This window comes from Ictalurus punctatus, chromosome 7 (genome assembly GCF_001660625.3).
Source record: "Ictalurus punctatus breed USDA103 chromosome 7, Coco_2.0, whole genome shotgun sequence".
Lineage (NCBI taxonomy): Eukaryota > Metazoa > Chordata > Actinopteri > Siluriformes > Ictaluridae > Ictalurus > Ictalurus punctatus.
The window spans coordinates 8,851,962-8,874,532 of NC_030422.2; the positions used below are offsets into that span (position 1 = coordinate 8,851,962).

The window sequence follows — 22,571 nt, forward strand, 5'->3', positions numbered from 1 at the left end:
TAACAGTAAACTGCTAGGTAGTGGGTCAAATTCTAGCTAATATTTACTTCGGATTCATTGATTAGCAAACTACGTAGCATGTGTCACTTTCAGAGAAGTAGTACAACTTACTTTTTAATATGAAAATATTACATATACAACTAGGCTAAATTTTTGGCTAGTTACTCAAATACGTAAAGTCATGCCCAAATACGTAAGTTCAACCACGAAAAATAAAAATAAAAAGTCACACCTGGCAATCAGTCATTTATTTTTTCTCATATTTCTATTTTACAATTTACAAACTAGATAAAAAAAGGACCATAAATAAATGAAATGTACCTAAATTCATTTTTTTTCAAATAAAGAAAGTAAACAATGTCATTATATAGATAATTGCAAATTAAGCACATTGTTAATCTACACAACTAGATTAACTGAGCAAACAAAACAAAAAAACAAAACAAAAACAACAACAACAACAAAAAAAAACATGATTTGTTAGTTTGATTCCCAAGAATTAAACTACATTTAAGAAACTTGGCACGATACATTCTATAGCTCTCCAACTCCTCCACATTCCTTGCATATTTCCAATCAGGTGCTCCAACTGCAAAACGTGATGAAGAAAATGTTTTCTGAATGGGAATGCATGTTAAACAGACAAACAAGACCGTTGGCTTTCATGAAATGTGAATCAATTTTTCCCTATTTTTCAACAAAAAAACAAAACCCAAAAACATTCCTGTGGTAAGTTTAAGGTTCAAGTGTCCGTATTCCAGTTCCCAGAGCCACAACTGAAGCGTTAGCGCTAGCTGCTAATCCTCCGAGTCTGAATTTAGCTTAGCGATCTGAATTCGTGAAGGCTTATGACTCCAGAACCGTTAAACGAAAAACTCCAGTGACTTCCTTATGGCTAAAAAAACAAAACAATAATAAGCTAGCAAATGATTCTGTTTTCTTTTCCAGCAACTCTTTTGTCTTAGTGTACTCTATGTCTTCTTTGAGTGTGTGTTTTTGTGTGTTCCTCAGAGCAAGCGTCATCCTTCACAGAAAAAAACAACAACAACAAACACGCACATGAAGCTGTAGAGTTCATCCAGCTAAGGCTAAGCAGCTAGCATGTGTTCTGTTGCTAGGATCCCTTTAGTCACTAGTTGCAGACAAAACAAAGCTCTTGGGGGATGTGCAAATTATCCATAGCCACTTCTCAGCTTGTTATTATTTGTGTCTGGAAGCATTTCTGCGTTGAGAGGAAACTTGAGGAGAGCTGTAAAAAATCTCTTTCTTTTTTTTTGCTTTGCTTTCGCTAAGGGGATGAAGGATGTCGCTACAATGCAGAAACGCCGAGGTGACCCTACAGAGAAAACAAAATGACAGAGAATGTAAGTGAAATGGATGCTTGAGGTGTTTTCAATACACAATGGCTAGGTTTAGTGCTTGCTAGTAATCCTCAGAGAACATAGCTGAAATAGTTGCTTTGCTTTGTGCTCAAGAAAATGGTTCTCAATTTTTTTTTTTTACCCCTACTTTTTTCCTATTGAATAACACTATAAGCATAACTTTGTCATCATTTCTCCCTCTCTAAATCCCATCTTGAGGACTGTATAAATAACTACCAGAGGAAGTAGAGCAGATCTCATAAACAACGGAATAGTGCTTACCTTACTTCCATCCAGCTTCCAGTGAGTGGGAATTTCACAGCCTGCCAGGGTTGAGAGAGTGAGAGTGAAAAAAAAAACCCAACAACAAAAACAACCCATAGAGACCAAGCTGGAGAGAAAAAGACGCAAGAGAGATCTCAACTCAGAGCAGTGTTCTCGAATCCATCGGCGCGCATGACTTGCCAGCCAAGTGGAGACAGATATTCCATTTCAAAGGGGCGGAGAAGCCTTCACATGGAGCCAGAAATCCCAGAATAATAGAAAAAAAAACTTCAAAATGTCTTTTTTTTTTTTTACTTTAAAGCCACAGTTTTTCAATCTGGAAGATGAAATGGCAAAGTGGAACGAATCCAAAAAGTTCTACTTATTTACATTTACGTACATACATACAAAAAAAAAAGGATGAAAAAAAAAGAGCATGCCCCGTCAAAGTTCCATCGTGTAGCAAAATGCACGACATAGTGAAGAACGTAGTTTCACAACACCAGGGAAGGAAGGAAACGAATCCTCCGATAGAAAGGTGATCCAGGGGGGAAAAAAGTGCCGTTAGCCGTTCGTCCTTGTTCTTGTTTTATTTTTTTCCGAATTTTTTTTTAAAGTGCGTAAATGAGGATGAGGTAAAAATGGAGTTGTCTAAAAAAAAAACGAAACAAAACAAAAACAAGGGGGAAATAAATGAGCTGTAAGAGTGTAAGAGTTTCCGATCAGACTGGAACCATCCTGTCCTGTATCTGCTGCATCTGGGACAGCATTCCCTGCGCACTGCTGAGAATCTTGTCCTGGTGCATGGCTGACGAGATGCCTATCCTTGTCATGTCTCTGTTGGAAGGGGAAACCAAGAAGGGGGTGGTGAGAACATAACCAAAAGCAATGTGTGTATGTGTGTTCCGTAAGAAGCTCCGCAGGTCGTTCGAGCTAAACCAAAAAACTAGCAAAAAGCTGACATTCTGCACTTAGGGGGGAAAAAATCACATACATACAGTAGAAGTGTACTGTTTTTAGATAATATGTCAAGGTAATAGGGTGGCTTAGTAGCACCCCATCCAGGGTGTTCCACCACCTTGTAGCCCGAGTCACCTGGGATAGGCTCCAGGTTCCACCATGACCCAGTGTAGGATAAGCGGTATAGAAATGGATGGATGGATGGATGTCACGGCAATGCTTCCCCCTCTGCGCTGCTTTAAGAGCAAGCTTCCACTAATTCCATTCATTCCATTCAATTTATTTGTATACGCTGTTTAACAATAGACATTGTCACAATGCAGATTTATATTTAGGTCCCTAATGAGAAAGCCAGAGGCGACGGAGGCGAGGAAAAGCTCCTATAAATGACAAACAACCCTGAGACTCCAAACTAAGGATCCATTGTTACCATTTTTTTTAAGACCAAGTACAAGTCTGAGTAACGAGTTTTTTGGTGGTCGATATTGAACACTTCGAAATGAGTAAATCAATCAGGGGACGTCACTGAACGCTGTTTATGTTTACATAGTTGACATGAAAAGCACCATCGCCTGTGTTCACGCACTTCTTTCTAACGGTAGCTAGGCAACTTTAATTTAGCTAGCCATAACAGTTATCTTGGATCAAGTAAGGATGCACTGGAGCTGAGCGGATTTTGTTTGACTTCGTAAGTAAAGTACGTTTTATTGTTTTTGTTGTATCAGAATCTCTCGCTCTTAATGACCCCATAGTGGCTGATCGTCAAGAACAACATAGTGGCTCTGAGCTGTTTTTTTTTTTACTAGAGTTATCTGTAGACATTTTTTCTTGCTGCGAGTAGCAAACTCTTCGTGCTTTGATGTTTACGATGTTTCTGCAGGTTATTTGCATTGTAGGAAGAGGCCGGAGTCATAAATCGCACCATCGCACCAACAGCCACTCTCAAGCAACACTTTGAGCATGCTCTGAGCCTAGACGTGGGCCTCGGTGCCACATTTTCATGACTTACTCTTGCGTCATGTGCACTACCGCCTCTGGGGTGGTGTAGCCGGCGGCGGTGAAGTTGTCACGGTAACGCTCCATATTGATGGCTGTTAGCCAGTCAGACACGGTGCCCAGAGGAGAGGAGAATTCTGGACTGCTCGGCTCTAGAAGGGTGGTGTTGGGTCTGGAAAAGACAGCAAAAGACTAAAATGTCACTTTGCTACTTGGGAACGCTCCATTTTTAATTTTTTTTATTATTATTTCATGGGTCTGCAATACTTACAGCTAAGTATTTTACAAAGTTATAGGTTCACAGAGGCACATAAAAGTTTATGACTGCACGCAACAGTCTTTACTCACAACGACAGAGCTATTATAATAAAAACCATCAAAGTCAAAGCCAAAATCTGCGTATTATATTTATTGTAATGTACGGTAATATAAATATAACATAATGATCCAGGGATTTATGGAACATTTCTCGATGAGCTGATGCAAGACCTTATACTAACAGTCTTAAGAGGAATATTATCCAGTAAAAAGAAGTTTACAAGGATAAAACCTAACATTTTAACCGAACAGCTTTGATCGTTTAGCACAACAATTAACTTTAGTTAGTGTGGTAACAGGACACCGGACACCTTTTGATGAGACATAATAGTTGATTCCATAGTATACCTTGCTATTTCCCCTCCAGTCCTCTTTAGCGTATTGGGATTACGGATTAATTTGTCCAACATGTTGACGATTTGGCTAAATTTAGGTCTCTCGGCTCGCTCTTTTTGCCAGCAGTCCAGCATGAGCTGGTGGAGAGAAATGGGACAATCCATTGGTGGGGGAAGCCTGTATCCCTCTTCAATGGCTTTTATGACCTGAAAAAAGAAAGAGGACAAAGACAAAAAATAAATAAAAATGAGAGAGGGGGAGTGAGAACGCTGAGAAAGTCGAGAAGGCGAAAGGTCACAAACTGGCCTCCTTTCGCATCTCTGAATCAGCATGTTCTCGAAAAAGGTCTCGTCACTTACATCCTGGTTGCTCATGTCCCAATATGGCCGCTCGCCGTACGACATCACCTCCCACATGACGATCCCGTAGCTCCACACGTCACTGGCTGAAGTGAACTTCCTGTACGCGATGGCCTCTGGTGCTGTCCAGCGAATGGGGATTTTTCCACCCTGCGATTGATAGGTTCCCATTATTTCCTTTCGAGAGACACAACAAACACGTGCGACGAGGTTAATCACACACACCCCCACCCACACACACACATAGACACATGCAAAGCACTATGGCACTATGGGTTAGTAACATAGAAAGCAACAGCTTGGCGCAGGCAGACTTGCTCAAAGCTCTGTTATCCACACAGAACATGGCAGCGTGAGAGGGTTTTTTTTCGGCTTAGTGACGCTTTAAAAACTTACCCGTGTTGTATAAGCTGCGTCCGGGTCTTCCTCCAGCACCCGAGACATACCGAAATCGGACACTTTACACACCAGGTTGCTGTTGACTAGAATGTTCCTGGCGGCTAGGTCGCGGTGGACGTAGCTCATGTCTGAGAGATATTTCATTCCCGATGCAATTCCTCGGAGGATACCGACCAGCTGGATGACCGTGAAGCGGCCGTCGTTTTTCTGCGCAGAAAATGGTGGAAATTGTAAAAAAAATAAATAACAATAAAGTACTTTTAGCATTGTTAATAATGTTCCAAACTTTCCAAAGGTCAAGTTTAATGTTAGACTCACCCTCAGGAAGGCATCGAGGGAGCCGTTTTCCATGTACTCGGTGATGATCATTACAGGTTTGCCTATGAAGAAAAAATTACATTCCGTTAAGGAACAAAACCGATGTTTTTTTTTTTTTTTTTTTTTTTGTACACAGTTCAAAAGTTCCTTCACTTTTTTTTGCCTCAATGTAATTTAATGTAATTTTAGCACAGGATAATCCAATCTTGGTCGATAAAATCTAAAGTCTAATGTTACAACTAACTATTTAACTCTACTAGCATGGAGAAAACATCATACTAACTTATTAGATGTGCTAAATAGTGAGTTTACCTTAGTTGAATATGGAAATAATTCACAAACAGTTCAAAATAGAAAAATATCATTACTTAAAGAAACCTAGTAGGGTTTAGTTCAGTATGCTTTCAGTTAGCAATTTGTCTCCACTAGCCTTCAGCAAAACGCTAATATTTGAAGCTTTCACTGTTAGCTATGCTACATAGTGAAGTACCTTTATTTAAACATGTCCTACTTTAAAAAAAAGCACATCATCAAAATGCTAATGTTATATCTTGTGAGGAAAATCTAGTAGGGTTTAGTTCATTAAGCTTTCAGCTAGGAATTTGTCTCCACTAGCCTTCAGCAAAATGCTAATGTTTGAAGCTTCTACTGTTGCTTAGCATAGCTAGGAGTGCTACATAGCGAAGTGACTTTATTTAAATATGTCCCTTAAAAAAATTATTGACTTCATCAAAATGCTAATGTTACAGCCTGTGAATAAAATCTAGTAGGGTTCAGTTAGCAATTTATCTCCACCAGCTTTAAGTGATATGCTAACGTTTGAAGCCAGTGTTTGAAACAAACAAACTCCATTTTGAAGGAACACAAAGCTGCTGCAGCTGTAATACATCGTTCTCCCCCGCTTCTGACCTCTCTTTCTTTTTCCTCTTCCCTCTACTTCGTGTCTTTGCTAGCACTACTTCATAACTAGCAATCAGCGAACCCATCTGCTCAACAAACACTATGTTGTCTCAGCCAAAGGCTCCACAGAGGCTGCATCATGAATGGTAATCATCTCTGCCACGCATAGACAAAATGCAGAAGAGAAAAACTAATCAAAAACCTTGAAAGAGAGAGAAAGAAAGAAAAGAAAAGAAAAAACCCATGCACAATAAGCAGTTTTTCATTGTTTCGTTAGCCGTCTGGTTGCGTAACGGTCTCCACTGGAAATGAAGAGAAAATGGGGTTTTGAGTGAAGAAAAAATGCTCGTATGTTGCTCAGAAAGTTTGTTGTGCTTTCTTTAGTGCGCTTTGAGTGACACTTCCCAATCAAGAGCCTTCTTTTCTCACATTTGCTCTGTCTTATGTGCATAGGTGTTATTTCCCTGCTTTTCTCTATGCGTGTTTGTTTATTGAATGCATCCATTGCCGAGGGGCGATTGGACTTCTGTTGCAGAATTAAGTTCCCCCTCTTTTCACTGAAACGGAGAACAGCAGTGTTCATGCCTTTACAATGGATGACAATCAAGCGCGCACGCACACACACACTCACACACGGGCTCTCCACCTATGAGAAATCATTATGGTGGAAAAGCTGTGGCTTCATTATGCAAATGCAATCTCGCGCTGCTGCATTTAGCACCATCTCTGAATGCCTCCTTTAGGGACGGCTGGCATCTCCCACTTTCCTTCTCTTTCCCTCTTTCTGTCTGTCGGAGGCTTGGGGGCATTTTGGTGCTTATTTATTCAGGACACTTGCAGTATCATTAGTGATTTAACACATTTAATTGGCCCTGTTGGAGATGGAAGGACCACCATTATTCGCCAGCAATAACAATCAGCTTGAGCCCTCTTTAGTCAGGCCATGGTTTTTACAAGGCCTTGTACCGCCATTAATAAAACCAACAGCTCTCACCAGGCCAACTAGCCCAGAGTTAAAAGGGCCAAGAAGGGAAGTTAAGCTAAACTCCTTCTTGCTCTTGCTTTCTCTCTTGGCAATGTCTTCCCTAATACAGGCATCTCCACAAATCTGGTGGAAGCCAACAGGGCAAATCTAACCCTTGTTTCTCATATATAATGTCCATATACACTCACCAGCTTCTTTAATACGAACACCTGTACCCCTGCTTGTTCATGCAATCAGGATGGTCTTCTGCTGTAGCTTCCTTGAGATTCAACACATTCTAACTTGCTTTTCTGCTCACCACTTTTGGATAGAGTAGTTAATAGAGTTACCATAGCCTAACATATTTGCTGGTCATTCTCCTCTGACATCAAAGGTTGGTAAATGGGAAGTAATTGCAGGTAGCAGCTAAAGGTGTGAATGAAGAGCTGAAGAACTGTCAGACCACATGCACCATAGGATTGGTCTGCAGAATCAATCGCGCCAATGATTTTGCTTTGTCACTCTGTGGCATAGTACCTACATTACATTTACAGAATTTGGCAGACACCCTTATCCACAGCGAATTACAATTATCTCAATTATACAACTGAGCAGTTGAGGGTTAAGGGCCTTGCTCAAGGGCCTATCTTGGCGGTGCTGGGATTTGAAATGGGATTCACGACCTTCCAATCAGAAATCCGACATCTTGGCTAAAGTACCACTTCCCATTAGTACTTAGTTTGCAGAGAAAGCAAAAAATCTCTAAAAAAAGAAAATTTCTATCTAGGGCGGTCTTCTGCTGTTGTAGGTCTTCTTCCTCCAGGTTCGACACATTCTGAGATACTTTTCTGCTCACTGCGTTTGTAAAGAGTGGTTATTTAAGAATCGAGAATGCAACTTTCACTGGAATCGGGAATAAGAGTCCTGGGCTGAGCACAGGAGCGATTTTATGATTGCAGCAGCAGTTCACGTATTCACTAATATACTGTACTTTCTCTTCAATGTGTGTACTGTAAATGTGCTAAAGAGTCAAAGGTATAACAACAGTCTATTATTTGTAGAAATATAACCAGCTCAGTACGAGTTATGGTAGGGAACAGACGTCAAAACGTTCTTGCTTAATTCGTATATACAGGCAGATACTTTCATTCACCAGAGCGGTACTAAAAGTTGTGATGCGATACCTGCCAGTCTGCCAAGATTCCGGGGCTGGCAAAGAAGCAGCCACTGGAAAAGACGAGCTTGATTTTCATCAAGGTGGGAGAAAAAAGGGAGTATGTAATGGAGTACGTAGTTTTATATATTATACTTTTTTTGTTTAATCAGGGTGCCAAATGGTGATTACGGTGCACTGGGTAATTTAGAACGTGGAGCAGGAAAACAGCACTCAAGGGGACTTTCGTTGCCAAGCGCCAAAGCCAAACCCTAAACTTGTGAAAGTTTAGGGAATAAAAAGCCTGAACTGTCGACTGAGCAAACCGAGTTCCAGTACTGACAGGTGAAGGCTTGAAATGCCTCCAAGGCTCACACAGCCTTGAGAATTAGATCTGGGGCCGAGTTTTATGACGCTTCGTCCAACTGTACTCACATTTAGTGACGACTCCCTCAAGGCGGATGATGTTGGGGTGATCGAATTGGCCCATGATGCTGGCCTCGCTCAGGAAATCCCGTCTTTGCTTCTCCGTGTATCCAGCTTTCAGGGTTTTGATGGCCACGCAGATCTCTCGTTTCCCTGGCGTCTTCAAGCGCCCACTACATACTTCGCCGAACTCACCTGTGATACATGCCACAATGGGTTACATAACCGCGCCACAATACGCTGGTTTTTCAAAGACCGTGGTGTATTTAGAGGACGCCTTTTTTTTTTGCAGCAAATAAAGCGATTGGAACATTGTGAAATCTGAATGGGACACAGCCAGAGGGCTTCTTACCGATGCCGATGACCTTTTCGATCTTAATGCAGGAGGCGTCGATCTCTTTGGCGAATTCGCGCACGGCCTGGTTGGGGTCCTCGTACGTGAAAGGGTCCACATAGATCCGCACCCCTGTAGATGGATGGATGGATGGAAAGAGCGAGAGAGAGAAAGAGAGAGAGAGAGGTTAAGATGAATGCGAGAACTAACAGTAGTACAGGCAAAAACACAACAAAGGGGAGACATCTGTTTTCTATTCACACCATACCATACATTTTTTTTTTGCTAGCTCATGTCAACACTCGTTTCTGCATCCCCTTTGTTCCTTTTTGCTCATCTCCTCCAGCAATCTCAGTGTGTGTCTATGGATATGTTTAGCCAGTGCTCGCCTTATTACCTGGGTGTAGGTGTTTCTCTTCATCTGAGTCCTGCTTGGCTTTGCTGTATTTACTCCTCCTAGACAAAAAAAAAAAGACCTGATAGAAATCTCAAATTTATTGCACACACAATTTTTCACACCATTCAGTCCTTAAGGAGGCAATAATGGCAAAGTTTTTAAAGCTGACAACCAAAAGGTGAGCGAGAGACATACAGAAAGAGAGAGAGAGAGAGAGAGAGAGAGAGAGATGCAGGAAGGGGCCGAAACAGTCAACCCTATGCAAACACACACACGAACATGACCAATTCCCCTCTCTCCCGCAAAGCTCCAGGGTTACCTGGTCTAAGCAGCAGGAGTTCCAATACACACGCACACACACACACACACACACACACACACACACACACACACACACACACCCCGTTGTGTGCAGGGTCACCTGGGCGAGTCAAATCAACCTTTTCAGGAATGCGACTGTGTTGTTATTGTTTCTTCACTGTAGACCGGTGTTGACAAAAGCCCCCCTGAGGTGGGTGCGGAGAGGCAAAGAGAAAGAGGAAGGGTGTGTGTGTGTGTGTGTGTGTGTGTGTGTGTGTGTGTGTGTGTGAAAAAGAGAGAGAGAGAGATAGTATGTGAGGACAGGGAGGAGGGGAAGATCCACAGGTAGAACAGGAGAAGGAGGAGACGAGGGTTTAACGCCTGAATGCTCCGGTGTGGCCTGAAATCACCTCGCTTCAGTGTGTGTGTGTGTGTGTGTGTGTGTGTGTGTGAACAAATTTGCAAAATCCTTACTTAATATATGTCAAGACTCTTCTTATTTACTAATAAAGTCAATATCAGGTTCTGGTTGCCAAGCAACAACTGAAGATGAATACAATGTTGTATTCCTTTCTTTTCTCTCTCTCTCTGTCTCTCTCTCTCTTGGTGGTGTGCTCAGGCTTTTTGGATCCCATCATGTCGACCCTCGCAAACGAAAGGGTGAGAAAAGGAAAGATAGTAAAGGTGTTACCTTTTTGAAAAGGGACAATATCAGGAAGTGTCTAGTGGGAGCTTTTTGGGAAAACAAAGAGCCCATTCATTAAGGATGTGATTGGAATTTAGGATACAGGTGATTATCACAGCTGATAAACGCTACAGTGTCGATCTTGGAAAGGAAAAGAAAAGAAGTGCTCACTTAAAGGACATGCAGGAAAGCTTTTAGTCGAGATGCTTCGGACCGTATGTCAGAGTCCGTGTACGTAAGGTGGCTGCTGACGTGGAATCTAACACGCCTACGCAAACAGAGAGTTTGATAAGCAAGAGGGGGGAAAAAATAAATATCTTTAGCGTCCAGCGCCGGTCACGTTTTACCCGTGGGAGTTCTGACAGAAAGGCGATGCAAGTAACGGCGGTGAAGAGATCTGTTCTGACAGACAGGAGACGATAGATGAAAGGTGACCAATGGGAATAACAGCAAGGGAAAGAATAATAACGTACCGGCGTCCGATGACGAAGACAGCGATGAAGATCAGCAGCAGAACCACGCTGCCGATAACGGAGACCAGAAGAACTGTGGAGTTTGCTCCGTCGCCGATAATAGGAGAAGGAACTGCTTTCGTGGGAACAAAATAAAACCAAACTTTTAATGATCAATACTTGCGCGATATTGCGAAGCTTTAGCTATTAGTACATTTACGTAACAAACAAACAAACAACATTGGGTTGATGTTTTGTTTTTGTTTTACTCTCTCTCAGGCATTTTCCTTGTCGTGAGCTAACAAAGCCCTGTCTGTTCACAAAGCAGGCTGTAATTATAGACACATCAGCCAGTTTCTTACTAGATAGACAAAGGGGGAAAAGTTTTAAAAACGTGACACCTCGCTCATTGTTTGTAAGAAAGAACCCGCGAAGTTTGTTTGTTTTACCCAAACATAAAAAAAAAGAATGCTGGCGTGTACACACCTGAGTTGGTCATGAATTCGAAAGGAGCACTAAATTCTCCGTAGCCGGCCGCAGTACGGGCTCGTACGTGGAAAACGTACGAGGTGAGCGGACTCAGGCCTTTAATGTCAGCGCTGCGGGAAGCCGTCTTCATGATGCGATAGCTGCGCTCGTTCTGATCCTGATTGCACAAACACAAAAAGGAAATCGACATTCGAAAAAAACAACAAAAACTATGCAAAAAACGTCGAATACAATCTTCGAAATGTTGACTTATATAAACGTGATAAAGAAAAACATCTTTTCTGTTCCTTATTTACATAGAAAAGTCAACACTTATCAACATGCTTATTATTCTTCTTCTTACTATTCCACCTTGTTGCGAACACATCCTGAATCTGTATCGATTTTATACTAAGTTTGACATGTTAATTCATTTTTATTCATGAAAAATCATTTAAGGCAAGATACTACAAGAAGCATTTTACAGAAAACTTTGTGGGGAATATCATTTCCTTATCGTTCAATCACATTTTTTCAGTATAAAATCTGACATAAACCCAACTATAATCAACATTCCTTCATAATATCCTTCTAACTAAGGATGTGTAAAAATTCATGAATGGAGGTCATCTAGAAACTTCTAGAGATTTTCTCTAGGTTCTGAATGTAAACGGAATTTTTTATATTTTTTTTAAATACAATGTTTTGATGGGTTTCTTCTAGCTAGATGGCATACATCATAATGACAAAATTTACGTACAGTATAATGACCTGAAAATGAAAATTCTGGGATTAAACTATGACATGAAGTGATTGCAGAGTGGGCGGAGCTTAGAGCATTTTTCAAAGTTGCAGTGTTGTGAGGTAACAGAAAAACAAACCTTACGCTGTTGAGTTTGGATCTTTTTTTTTTGTTACAATGTAAAAGAAGCCGTAATTTTATTCGATTTTGTTTTCAATTGACGTCACCAAAATTGTCTACCTGTAGCGTCTTGTCTAGAATATCTCTGAACAGAACAAACATACGTGATCAACCGCTTTGGCACACATACTGGGATTCTATGCAGGTCTGATATGAAAAAACAAGGGGAAGCTTTCTGTAGCGGGAAACCACAAGCCACAGTTTTTGAAAAAACAAAACAAAAAAACAAAGTGCCTGTCTATTGTTTGCTCTCCCTCTCATGGGTGTAACCGGAATTTGCTTGCATAGGAATCCCTGGAGCTTTCCTCTGCATTCAGACCACTTTGGCACTTCCAAATCTGCGCCAAAGCAAGCAGAGTCAATGGGATTTTTTTCCTCCATGTCCCCTAATGCTTGGTTTGTAGCTGTTGGGGTGGAATGTAAGCCTCTGTGTTTGTGTTTATGTGTCATTTTTTTCACATAATCTTTCAATCACTCTCTCTTCCCTTTTCTTGACTACCCTTCACCGTCACATTTCCCACAACATTTTTTTAAATGAAGAAATTCAGCTATACGTCCCAGATCGCCTGCATCTCTTTGTGTAGTTCTTGGCCCCCTGCTATGAAATTGATGATGATGAAGCTTTTTGATCCTAGGATGCGGTTCTCATGCCTCCCTACTCACCTTCTCGTAGTACTTGACCTCGTACTCCAGGATGACGCCGTTGGGCCGCTCGGGCTGCTGCCATGCCAGAGACACGCCGTGCCGGGTGATGTCCTTGGCCTGGATGGACGAAACTGGAGAGGGAGCTGGAGAAGATGAAAAGCATAATAAAGCGTAAAAATAACATAGAGAGAAAGTCTAGAATGCTAGGCGCGCAAACCAAAGAATTTGAAGTGTGACTATTTTAATATTGGTTCTGCTCCCAAGAATTAGGATGAAAATAAAGTTGATCTTAGTTTTAGAGATCCCAGGAAGATAGAGATTCGGACAAATTTTGGCATGATGGTCTATTGCACCAATGGTGCCAGTGGATTTTGGGCTGAAGGCTTATTACGTACCAATGGCGAGGGTATAATGGGCCAAAAATGGTGCAAATGCCACCAACCATATCTAGATTTTAAGCCTAACTTAAGCCATCATCACCAAGTCACCATTATTCCCCTGAAGATTGGGTGTAAAGCATGGATCATCACTGATTTGTAATTTGGGACAGATGCTGAATTAGAAAAACCCTACTGTTTAACTTTGATTAAAAGACAAACATATTAGCCCCATGAAGCTATAAACCATTACAGTGACAGAGATATGTTTATCTTATCGTCCTGAGACGAGCATGAAAATCCTTTTGTAGTGTCGCTTAATGACAGCTGCTGATCGATGCAGGTTTCGTGTTCCCTGTACAGAGGCTGATCTCGCCAAGGCGACTGTTATAACAGAGCGACGGCTCGGTTTTCTCTGAGATAAACCGAACCGAGCTTTTTATTTTCTTTCGTAGCCAGACTTTATTATTGGAAGCAAGTCTGCTGTAATCTATATAGCTTTAAATCCACATTCCAGAGACCATGCGAGATCAAGCTGAAGCTTACGGCCTTTCATTTGTCTGAATGGCTGCACAGAGAGGAATGGAAGCTGATTTGGAAGCGAGGCTTATAAAAAGTCCAGTTGTAAATGCTAGACTGAGTAAAGCGCAACATGGACAGGTGTGTCTGCCGTTAATGAGACGCAAACATACCACGGCTTTGTAAACTTTTAATTAAACACCTTGTAAAAATTTACCACTCAACAATAACAAGCTAGGCATCCCACGCACATGCTTGGTAATGCAGGAATGCTAATGCTAACACACACACACACACACACACACACACACACACACACACACACACATTCGGTTTATTGTCAGAGTAATTGCTTTTGACGCTCACGTGGCAAGCTGTGATTTGTTCACAGTAAAAAAAGTAGACTGGTTTTCCATATTTGTCTAGCATCTCCGGCTGTTTGTGCTACGCATGCAACGAATCAACCTCGCACCTAATCATATGAGGACGTTATACGGTGATCTCATACTCGGCTCTGCATCCACACAAATCTCGCTATTTCATTATATGGTGTGCGAGGAAATTTAAAGCACTCTCGTTATTGTAAATAAAAACGCACACACTGAGCTGCTAGCCATTAAATTGTGATAGATAATAAACCGCAAGGGCAAGCCCAAGGCGTGAACATGCGTGAATAGTACAGCGGTTCGGTTACGTGACTGCGTATGTAGATTCCGCGACACACAAACAATTCAATTCCAAGAGTAAACATTGTTTACGTACGGAATATCACAGCAGTGCGTTAATTACTTTTGCAGTTGTTAAAGAATGACAACTTCTGATCTGTTTATAGTTACGTTTTAATGCGGATCATCCATGGAACAAGTTTTCACTTACGTTATAGTGGCTATAAATACTTGCTCCATCACCAGCCTCTCAGAATAAAAATGCAGCTTGTCATGTTACCGAGAAAACACAGAAGTTGTCTGTCCTGTAATGGAACACTTAAAGTGCTGAAACTGGAGACTCCTTCCAAAAAACACTTAGTAAACATTTCTTCATTATGTTTAGTCAACAGTTAACTAACATGTCGTAGATTATATGGAGCTTCTGGCCAGTTAAAAGTGAGTTAACTGTTACTATAGAAACGATATTGCTAAGCACTACAGTCTGAGCTGCTGTTAAAGAAAATTAATCAATACCTTCTGACCAATCAGAACCATTAACTGTTAACATATCCTATATCCATCCACCCATCCATCTTCTACCGCTTACTCCTTCTTCAGGGTCGCGGGGGAACCTGGAGCCAATCCCAGGGAGCATCGGGCACAAGGCGGGGTACACCCTGGACAGGGTGCCAGTCCATCGCAGGGCACACAATCACATACACACTCACACACCCATTCATATACTATGGACACTTTGGACATGCCAATCAGCCTACCATGCATGTCTTTGGACTGGGGGAGGAAACCGGAGTACCCGGAGGAAACCCCCACAGCACGGGGAGAACATGCAAACTCCGCACACGGCCCCGGCGGGAATCGAACCCCGGACCCTGGAGGTGTGAGGCGAACGTGCTAAGATGACTAAGTGAGTAAGATTTGTGTCACTCACCGGCCTGGTTGGTGGTGACGGTGACTGACGCAGCCTGGTCAGGCCCGGGGCTCTGCGGCGATACACCGTTGACAGCCCACACCTGGAAGGTGTAGTTCGTGTGCGCCTGCAGCTCGTTGATGGAGACGCGCGTACTCCGCAAGCTGAGCTGCTGCGGTGTGTAATGGACGCCGACACCGCATGGCTCGCACCGCTGTCCGTCCGGGCCGCACCGTTTACACACCACATTGTAAGTAAGATCCTGTCTTCCGCCTGAAAACGCCGGCGCCGACCACTCCAAGTTCACCGATGTCTCGTTGACATTGGAGATGAGGTGCTGTGGGGAGGACGGTGGCTCTGGTGGAGCAAAGCGAGCAGGAGATTAGATTATGATGGAGTCACTATAGAGAGAAATGGAGTATGCTAGAAAAACATGACAGAAAATCTGCATCCACTACATCCACTGTCGTAGTTACAGGCTCGTTATGAATTGGCACTAAAGGATTCAAAGCATGCAGGGGATCAGTAATTTTATGATATCTAATGTGCATCGTTTAGCCGTGAGCTTTTTTTTTCTTTCCCAAAGTGAGGATTTGGTTCATTATAAAATGGCAAATTAGATTAGGATATGTACCAATATTCTATATTTGAGCATTTCTAGTGTCATCACCATAAACCATCCAGAATCTATTAAGCTAAACAAAAAAAAGTTTTTTTTTTTGGACAATGAACAATGAGTGGTGATCAAAGTCATTCCATATTTGTACATATAGGTCAGTGTTTATTCAGCACTGGGAAAATGGGAGAGAGAGGAAGAAATGAGCGCACAAACCCACACAATCCCATGCCCTTTTATTGCATGTGTGTGTTTCTGTAAACTGGGCGCTGCTGAATTTAGGCATAATTACGTTTATGACAAACCGTCGCCGCAGGCATTCCCCTCTGTTTGTTGTGTGTGTGTGTGTGTGTGTGTGTGTGTGTGTGTGTTTAAGAGAGATCATGAGATGTTCATCTCTATAACCGAGTGGGTGGCTGATAGGAATCTTATTAATACTAATTGCTTTGCCCTTGTGGGTGTTTGTGCCCTGTTTAGACCACACACACACACACACACACACACACACACACACACACACACAAACACATATGCGCACACGAACACTGTTGAAATGAAGCTCTTGCACAAATAAATGTCACAGACATGAAATACTCTCTGAACCCTAGCCAATACTTGACAAACTCTCCACAAACAGATATTAAGCAAAGGGTAGATTTTCTCAGTCTTTTTTTTTATTATTATTTTTTACCCATAGCATGAAAAGCCATTTCCACCCAAACATCCTACGGATGTTACGACATGCTAGCTGAGCTTACAGAAAACACAGTTCCGCTTTGTAAATAAAGTTAGCTGTTCTACCAGAGAAGTCTTTGTGTCAGCAGAATTATATTTACCGCCTGCAAAAGAAAGACAACTTTCTTCAAACTGCCTTCTAAATGAAAGAGCTGTTACTTTATCCAAATATACATACACACATACTGTGGGGCGGGTAGTTTACTAGCAGTTAGCTAACTGGGTAGTTAAGTCAGCTAATATTAGTTAGTGATAAAATAGCTTCAATTTGAATAGTAGCCTACGTTTTGAGAATTTCTGGACTACTATGAAAAAAAAATTGTTGAGATAATGTAATTCAATATAATTCAAGACTTTGATACTGAAAACCCCTGTGACACACAGGAGCTTGTTTGCTAGCAGCTAGCCAGTTGCTTAGCTAAGTCAGCTCATTCCAGTGCTAGGTTTGCAAATTTTAGTGTCAAAATAGCTTTAATTTGAATCCAAGCTGCATATACTGCATTCTGGCAGTTTTAGACTACTATTAAAAAAATAATTACGAATATGTCAATGTAATTCAAGACTCAAATACAGAAATCCCGTGTGATACACAGCAGCTAGTTTGCTAGCAGTTAGCTATTTGGGTACCTAGCCAGTTCATTTCAACTAGGTTTGCTCATTTTAGTGAGGAAATAGCTTTAATTTGTATAGAAGCCTACATTTGGGCAGTTTTAGGCTACTGTTAAATAAATAATTAAGAATGTTTCAATGTAATTCAAGACTCTTGATACTGAAATCCCCTATGACACATTGGAGCTTGTTTGATAGGATTTAACTAGTCGCGTAGCCAGTTCAGCTCATCTTAATGCTAGGTTTTCTAATTTCAGTGATAAAATAGCTTTTATTTGAATAGAAGCCTACATTTGTGACAGTTTTAGGCCACTGTGGAATAAATACTTGAGAATACTTCAGTGTCATTCAAGATTCGGATACTGAAATCCCCTATGACACATAGGAGCTAGTTTGCTAGAAATTAGCTAGTTGCTTAGCTATGTCAGCTCGTTTTAGTGCTAGGTTCAAAATTCAGATACTGAAATCCCTTGTGACACACAGGAGCTAGTTTGCTAGCAGTTAGCTAGTCCTAATTTTAGGAGGCAGGGACATTACTAAATCATATCATATGTAGATTTAAATTGTTGTGTGTTAAACTGTTATACGTTGTGGTGATATCCAGGTGAATCCAAGTTACAGGATATGATTTTTGCTAGCTCAGCAGTTAGGTCAGCTAATATTAGTGCTACTATAGCTAATGTTAGTGATTAAAATAGTTGTACTTTTAATAGGAGCATACATTTTGATTAAACCGAATGTCTATCTGTGACAAAACATGTCGTTGAAATCACAAAATATGATTCTTGCTAATCTGTTTTTTTGCTAACAAAAAAACAGCAAAAAACAAAGGTGGATAATACAAATTCCAGGTAAAATGTATGATAGTAACAAAGTTTCGATCTAATACTTGGTTTCTTAGACTCTGACAAAAATGTCTTTGGTGTTTTTGTTCTTTTAGTAGAAAATTATATGCACTGCAGCTACTTTGTGTTTTCTCCTTTCTTGAAACTCTATTTAGCCTGTAATATTAGCTGGTCTGGCCGAGCGAGGGTCGAACCGAGAGCTTCAATGGTGATGGACAGCAGCTGATTAAGCTACATTTCAATACAATAAGGCGTGAGAAAGGTTTAGCGTAATGGGGTCAGTCCTCTTTATCCGCCAATCTCTCTCTCTCTCTCTCTCTCTCTCTCTCTCTCTCTCTCTCGCTGTGACTCACTTTGATTTTTCAAGTTGAAAACAAATGTGAACACAAGCAGAAGATGAGCATTTAAAAGGTATGATTAGCAAGCTCACTTTCAGAGGACAGCTTAGCAAAGTTTATATGTTTACATTTGTTTCTTTTAGCTCACACGCACACTGATAACATCTGTCTGTGCTCGAGAGATTACTGCATCTTTCGACACGCTACGGCTGTTTAGCTTTTGTTTATCATGCATGCGTGTGTTTTACTAGCTGCAGGCGCTCTGGTTTAATGCGCCTCGGACACTAAGGTACATATTATCGTGCGATTTCCTACACACACGCAAAGCTGAATACACACTCACGCTTGCACTTATACACCTTGTTTCTACTATAGAGGCATTATTTCACAAGGGTCATGGGATTTGAAGTTGACTGTCAGGTGTTCAAGTGTGTGTGTGTGCGAAATGAGCAGAAGGCTATCAACCGGTTGTACACACTCTAAACAAGTGCAGGGTTTAAAAGTCTGAGTTCGCTACCAGGCTTAGCAATTTTTTTTGCTAATACAATACAAATCAAAAGACGTTCATTATTAGCATTGATGATAACAGTGCAGTAATATGCTCTATTCATGAGTTAATTAGCTAATTAGCCACACTGAAGATCCAAAAAATTCAACAAGGTCATGAAATGAATATTTAATAAATAAGGAATGAAACACAACATGGCAAAATGGATCAACGCAAGAGGATATGGATGGGTATACATACGGGTACAGGGCATGGAAGCGGGGTCCGTCTCGGATCGGAAATATCCTTTGTCGCACGTGCATGACGTGGAGCCTTCGCGCACCGAGTAGCTATGGAGAGGACATTTGGAGCAACCGGCGTCACTGGCCAACGCTCTGTAGTAGCCAATCTTACAGGCTGGAGCATGAAAAAGAAACAGCAAGAAAGAAAGATTAGCATTAATTATTTTGCATTGATCCAGCTCTATTAATAGGATATTTTATTATATTACAACATCATAGGAGCAATTTTCCAACAGTGTAAAAAAACAACAACAACAAATCAATCACCAGACTTTTGGACCCTATTGTAATGCAATACTACTGCAATTCTCTTTCATGTATTGTAAATGTGTGTGTGTGTGTGTGTGTGTGTGTGTGTGTGTGTGTGTGTGTGTGTGTATGTGTGTGTGTGTGTGTTTATGTGGTTGTCGGGTCAGCCTTATGGAATGGGGCTGTATTGGAGCGCTAAGCAATGTGTTTCATGGTTTTATGACCCACTAATTAACAGAGGAAGCGATAGCGCAGGAATGCGCTGCGTCATTCATCCTAACACACTTGCTGCACAAACACACACACACACACACACACGTACACGTGCGTGTACACACACAAACTCACACCGAATGAGAGTGTTACAGATCCCTCTCATGTTATTCATATTTACTTTATTTTTGTTACGGTTGTCATATTTTCTCTATTGTCCTATTGTCATTTGTTCTCTATGTGCCTCATTTTTCAAGCTACAAAGAATGTATCTACAAAGAATTTATTTAAAATGCAGTTAGTTTCGGGAAAACTTTTGTGTCTGATGAGAGCTCCTGAGTTTGTGTAAATTTACGTATCAGCCTCGATTTATAATAGTTGATGATTCTGAAATTGTATATACAGGTTATGGTGTCAACTTTAAATATCTTAATTGGTTCATTAAATGAAGGCAAATATGACTAGCCGTTCAATTAGGACAAAAGAAATGGCACCCTATCACAGAAGAGTTAGTGTGTGTCTGTGGTACAGTAGCTGCAGTGACTGAGCTGCATTACTGGAAGGTTTACCATTCGTCATTTAGTCAGCATTTTTTTTTACTTTTATGCCTTTTATGCTGAAATGTCAAAATCAGCATTCCATATAAGTGTAAAGTTCCCAATGCAAATGTATCTGTGCTAGAATGTGTATATATGTATAGCATCAAAAATAATATAATAAAAGAACACAAGGACTGATTTTATCCATTTTCCCTTTGCTTTGGACAATTGGGACACCTCACTATCTACCTGTTAGCTTTTCTTTCTTTCTTTGTTTGAAGACAACTGCTTCAAACAAATTTCTATTAATCTCTCTTTCTCCCTTGTCCAATTGTCTCCTTTTAACCATACAAAAGTGGCGGCGCCCCAGGGAGCCGGATTAACACCTCTCCACCTTTCCCTGTCTTCTATCTCTACGGCACAATCCATCCATCACTGTCTGCCCAGGGGCCAATCAGCCGCTACATCGAGCACGATCTGGGAGAAAAGGAGATTAGCAAAGTTTTTCTGTCATCATCTGAAACGAACATGGTAAAAGAACAGCGGGGGACGGAGGGAGAAATAGAGATAGGAAGCTCAGGGTCATGACCTTTAGGGGACAGCGTGGCGGACTAAAAAAAAAAGTAGGGAGACGGAGAGTCCATCTGATGAGCTTGGGATCTTTTTAACAGAAACTGAAGGAAAGAGTTAATTGGAGGAGCTGCTAAGGAAGATTAGGTGGCAGTGGGGTGTGTTGTTAAGCATGAATGTGTGCGTGTGTGTGTGTGTTGGGGGCGTGGGGGTGGGGGTGGTGGTGGTTAAAGGAGCACAGCATATTACTTTACAAATTTTCAGATTGTCAGGCCAGTGAAGTCCACCACCACCACCCCACCAAAATGTTGTATTCATATCAGTTATGAAAGTTTATCCAGTGAACACCAACTGTCCAAATACATCTATGGAATTTTATTATTGAACCAGCGTGGCTTGACTTCAAACTGAAGTTTATTAAATAAATTTTTTGGGGGGTCTTGGACTACATCTCAAAATATGACTTTAGCATCATATACAGTATCTATTCTACATCTTGCATGTTAAAAGCCATTTTAACACTTCAACATTTAGATGTCTAATTAACATAGACAAATGGCATTGTTCTCTTTGGCATCTCTTTATGCCAGCTGTGTGCTCACTCCCCTGTTCCCATCCCTACATCTTCATCCAATGACACATCCCCCCACCATGTTCTCCTAAAATCTCCAAACTCAAGCCTTAGGAAGTGCTGATCTCTCCAATCATGTCCTAATGGAGGTGTAATTAACAAGCACTGGCTCGTTACTCAGGGTTCAGCAGTCCTCTTCTCCTCGCCCATAAAAGAGAGAGAGTTCAGCAGCAAAGAAAAGACTTTAACACGACTTTTATGGGGTGTAAGGCTTCACCTCATCGCATCCATCAGACTACGAGACGAGAGTGTTGGAGGAACAAAAGTAGTCTGGGATAATATGAAGATCTTAAAATTCTTAAAACTGAGAAAAATCATTGAAAGTATGCCATTCCTCACTTCTAAAAGTTTTCTGATTGAATGCAGGTACAGCACGAAACTGCTGGACAAATCATAAAATCATTAGCTAGCCCATTTGGCAAGAAAAAACACCAATGTACTACTCAGTCATATGTTTTATTTAGCAGAAAATTAACTAATGTAATCCACCACCACCCCCCCCCCAAAAAAAAAAAAAAAAAAAACACACGCACATTTGGCGAGACATTTAACTAGTTAAGTATATAATATGGACTAAAGGAAAAACACGTATTTGATCATGTTTGTGCCATAGACAAAAATTTTGCATTGTTTCCGCTATGAGATGTGATGTTCAGTCTTCGCATCTCACATACAAAAGAAAGTCTAGCTAGCATGTTACATAAATTAATCGGTAAAAAATATTTTGCCGACAGCTGATCACCTCGAACGTATGTATGTAGTGCAGCGGGGGGTGGAGTTCATAACAAGCTATAGTAAGTCCCTCCAGGATTTTGCGATCAACGAAATTAATGCAAATTCAAGCAAATTCTAATTTTCTAAGGAGCTTGCGATTTTTTTTAATTACCGCAGATTTGGGCCAAGACGCATCATGTGACGTCATCACAACGCACATTCAGCCAAAGCACTCTTCGATTCAGGTGCGTTGAACATGAGTACAGCTAAAAGGTCTCATTTTGGTCTGCAATTC

At 41.1% G+C, this 22,571-nt stretch overlaps 1 protein-coding gene across 4 annotated transcripts in view; it reads right to left on the bottom strand.

Annotated features, from left to right (window-relative positions):
- Positions 1-226: 226 nt before the first annotated feature.
- Positions 227-22,571, bottom strand: part of epha4a (eph receptor A4a) — a 35,500-nt gene continuing 13,155 nt past the window's right edge. Inside the window, exons 4-18 of one of the 4 annotated variants that reach the window (XM_017473196.3) lie at positions 19,320-19,475; positions 15,450-15,785; positions 12,976-13,100; positions 11,409-11,568; positions 10,944-11,058; positions 9,486-9,544; positions 9,107-9,220; positions 8,764-8,949; positions 5,312-5,373; positions 4,991-5,200; positions 4,595-4,771; positions 4,248-4,441; positions 3,595-3,753; positions 1,644-2,462; positions 227-1,336 (exon numbers count right to left, since the gene is read on the bottom strand). In XM_017473196.3, coding sequence (XP_017328685.1) covers positions 2,348-2,462; positions 3,595-3,753; positions 4,248-4,441; positions 4,595-4,771; positions 4,991-5,200; positions 5,312-5,373; positions 8,764-8,949; positions 9,107-9,220; positions 9,486-9,544; positions 10,944-11,058; positions 11,409-11,568; positions 12,976-13,100; positions 15,450-15,785; positions 19,320-19,475 — 2,168 coding nt within the window. In that variant the 3' untranslated portion in view covers positions 227-1,336; positions 1,644-2,347. The remainder of the gene's footprint in view (positions 1,337-1,643; positions 2,463-3,594; positions 3,754-4,247; positions 4,442-4,594; positions 4,772-4,990; positions 5,201-5,311; positions 5,374-8,763; positions 8,950-9,106; positions 9,221-9,485; positions 9,545-10,943; positions 11,059-11,408; positions 11,569-12,975; positions 13,101-15,449; positions 15,786-19,319; positions 19,476-22,571) is intronic. The other 3 variants (XM_017473197.3, XM_017473198.3, XM_017473199.3) reach the window with 3 other exon arrangements.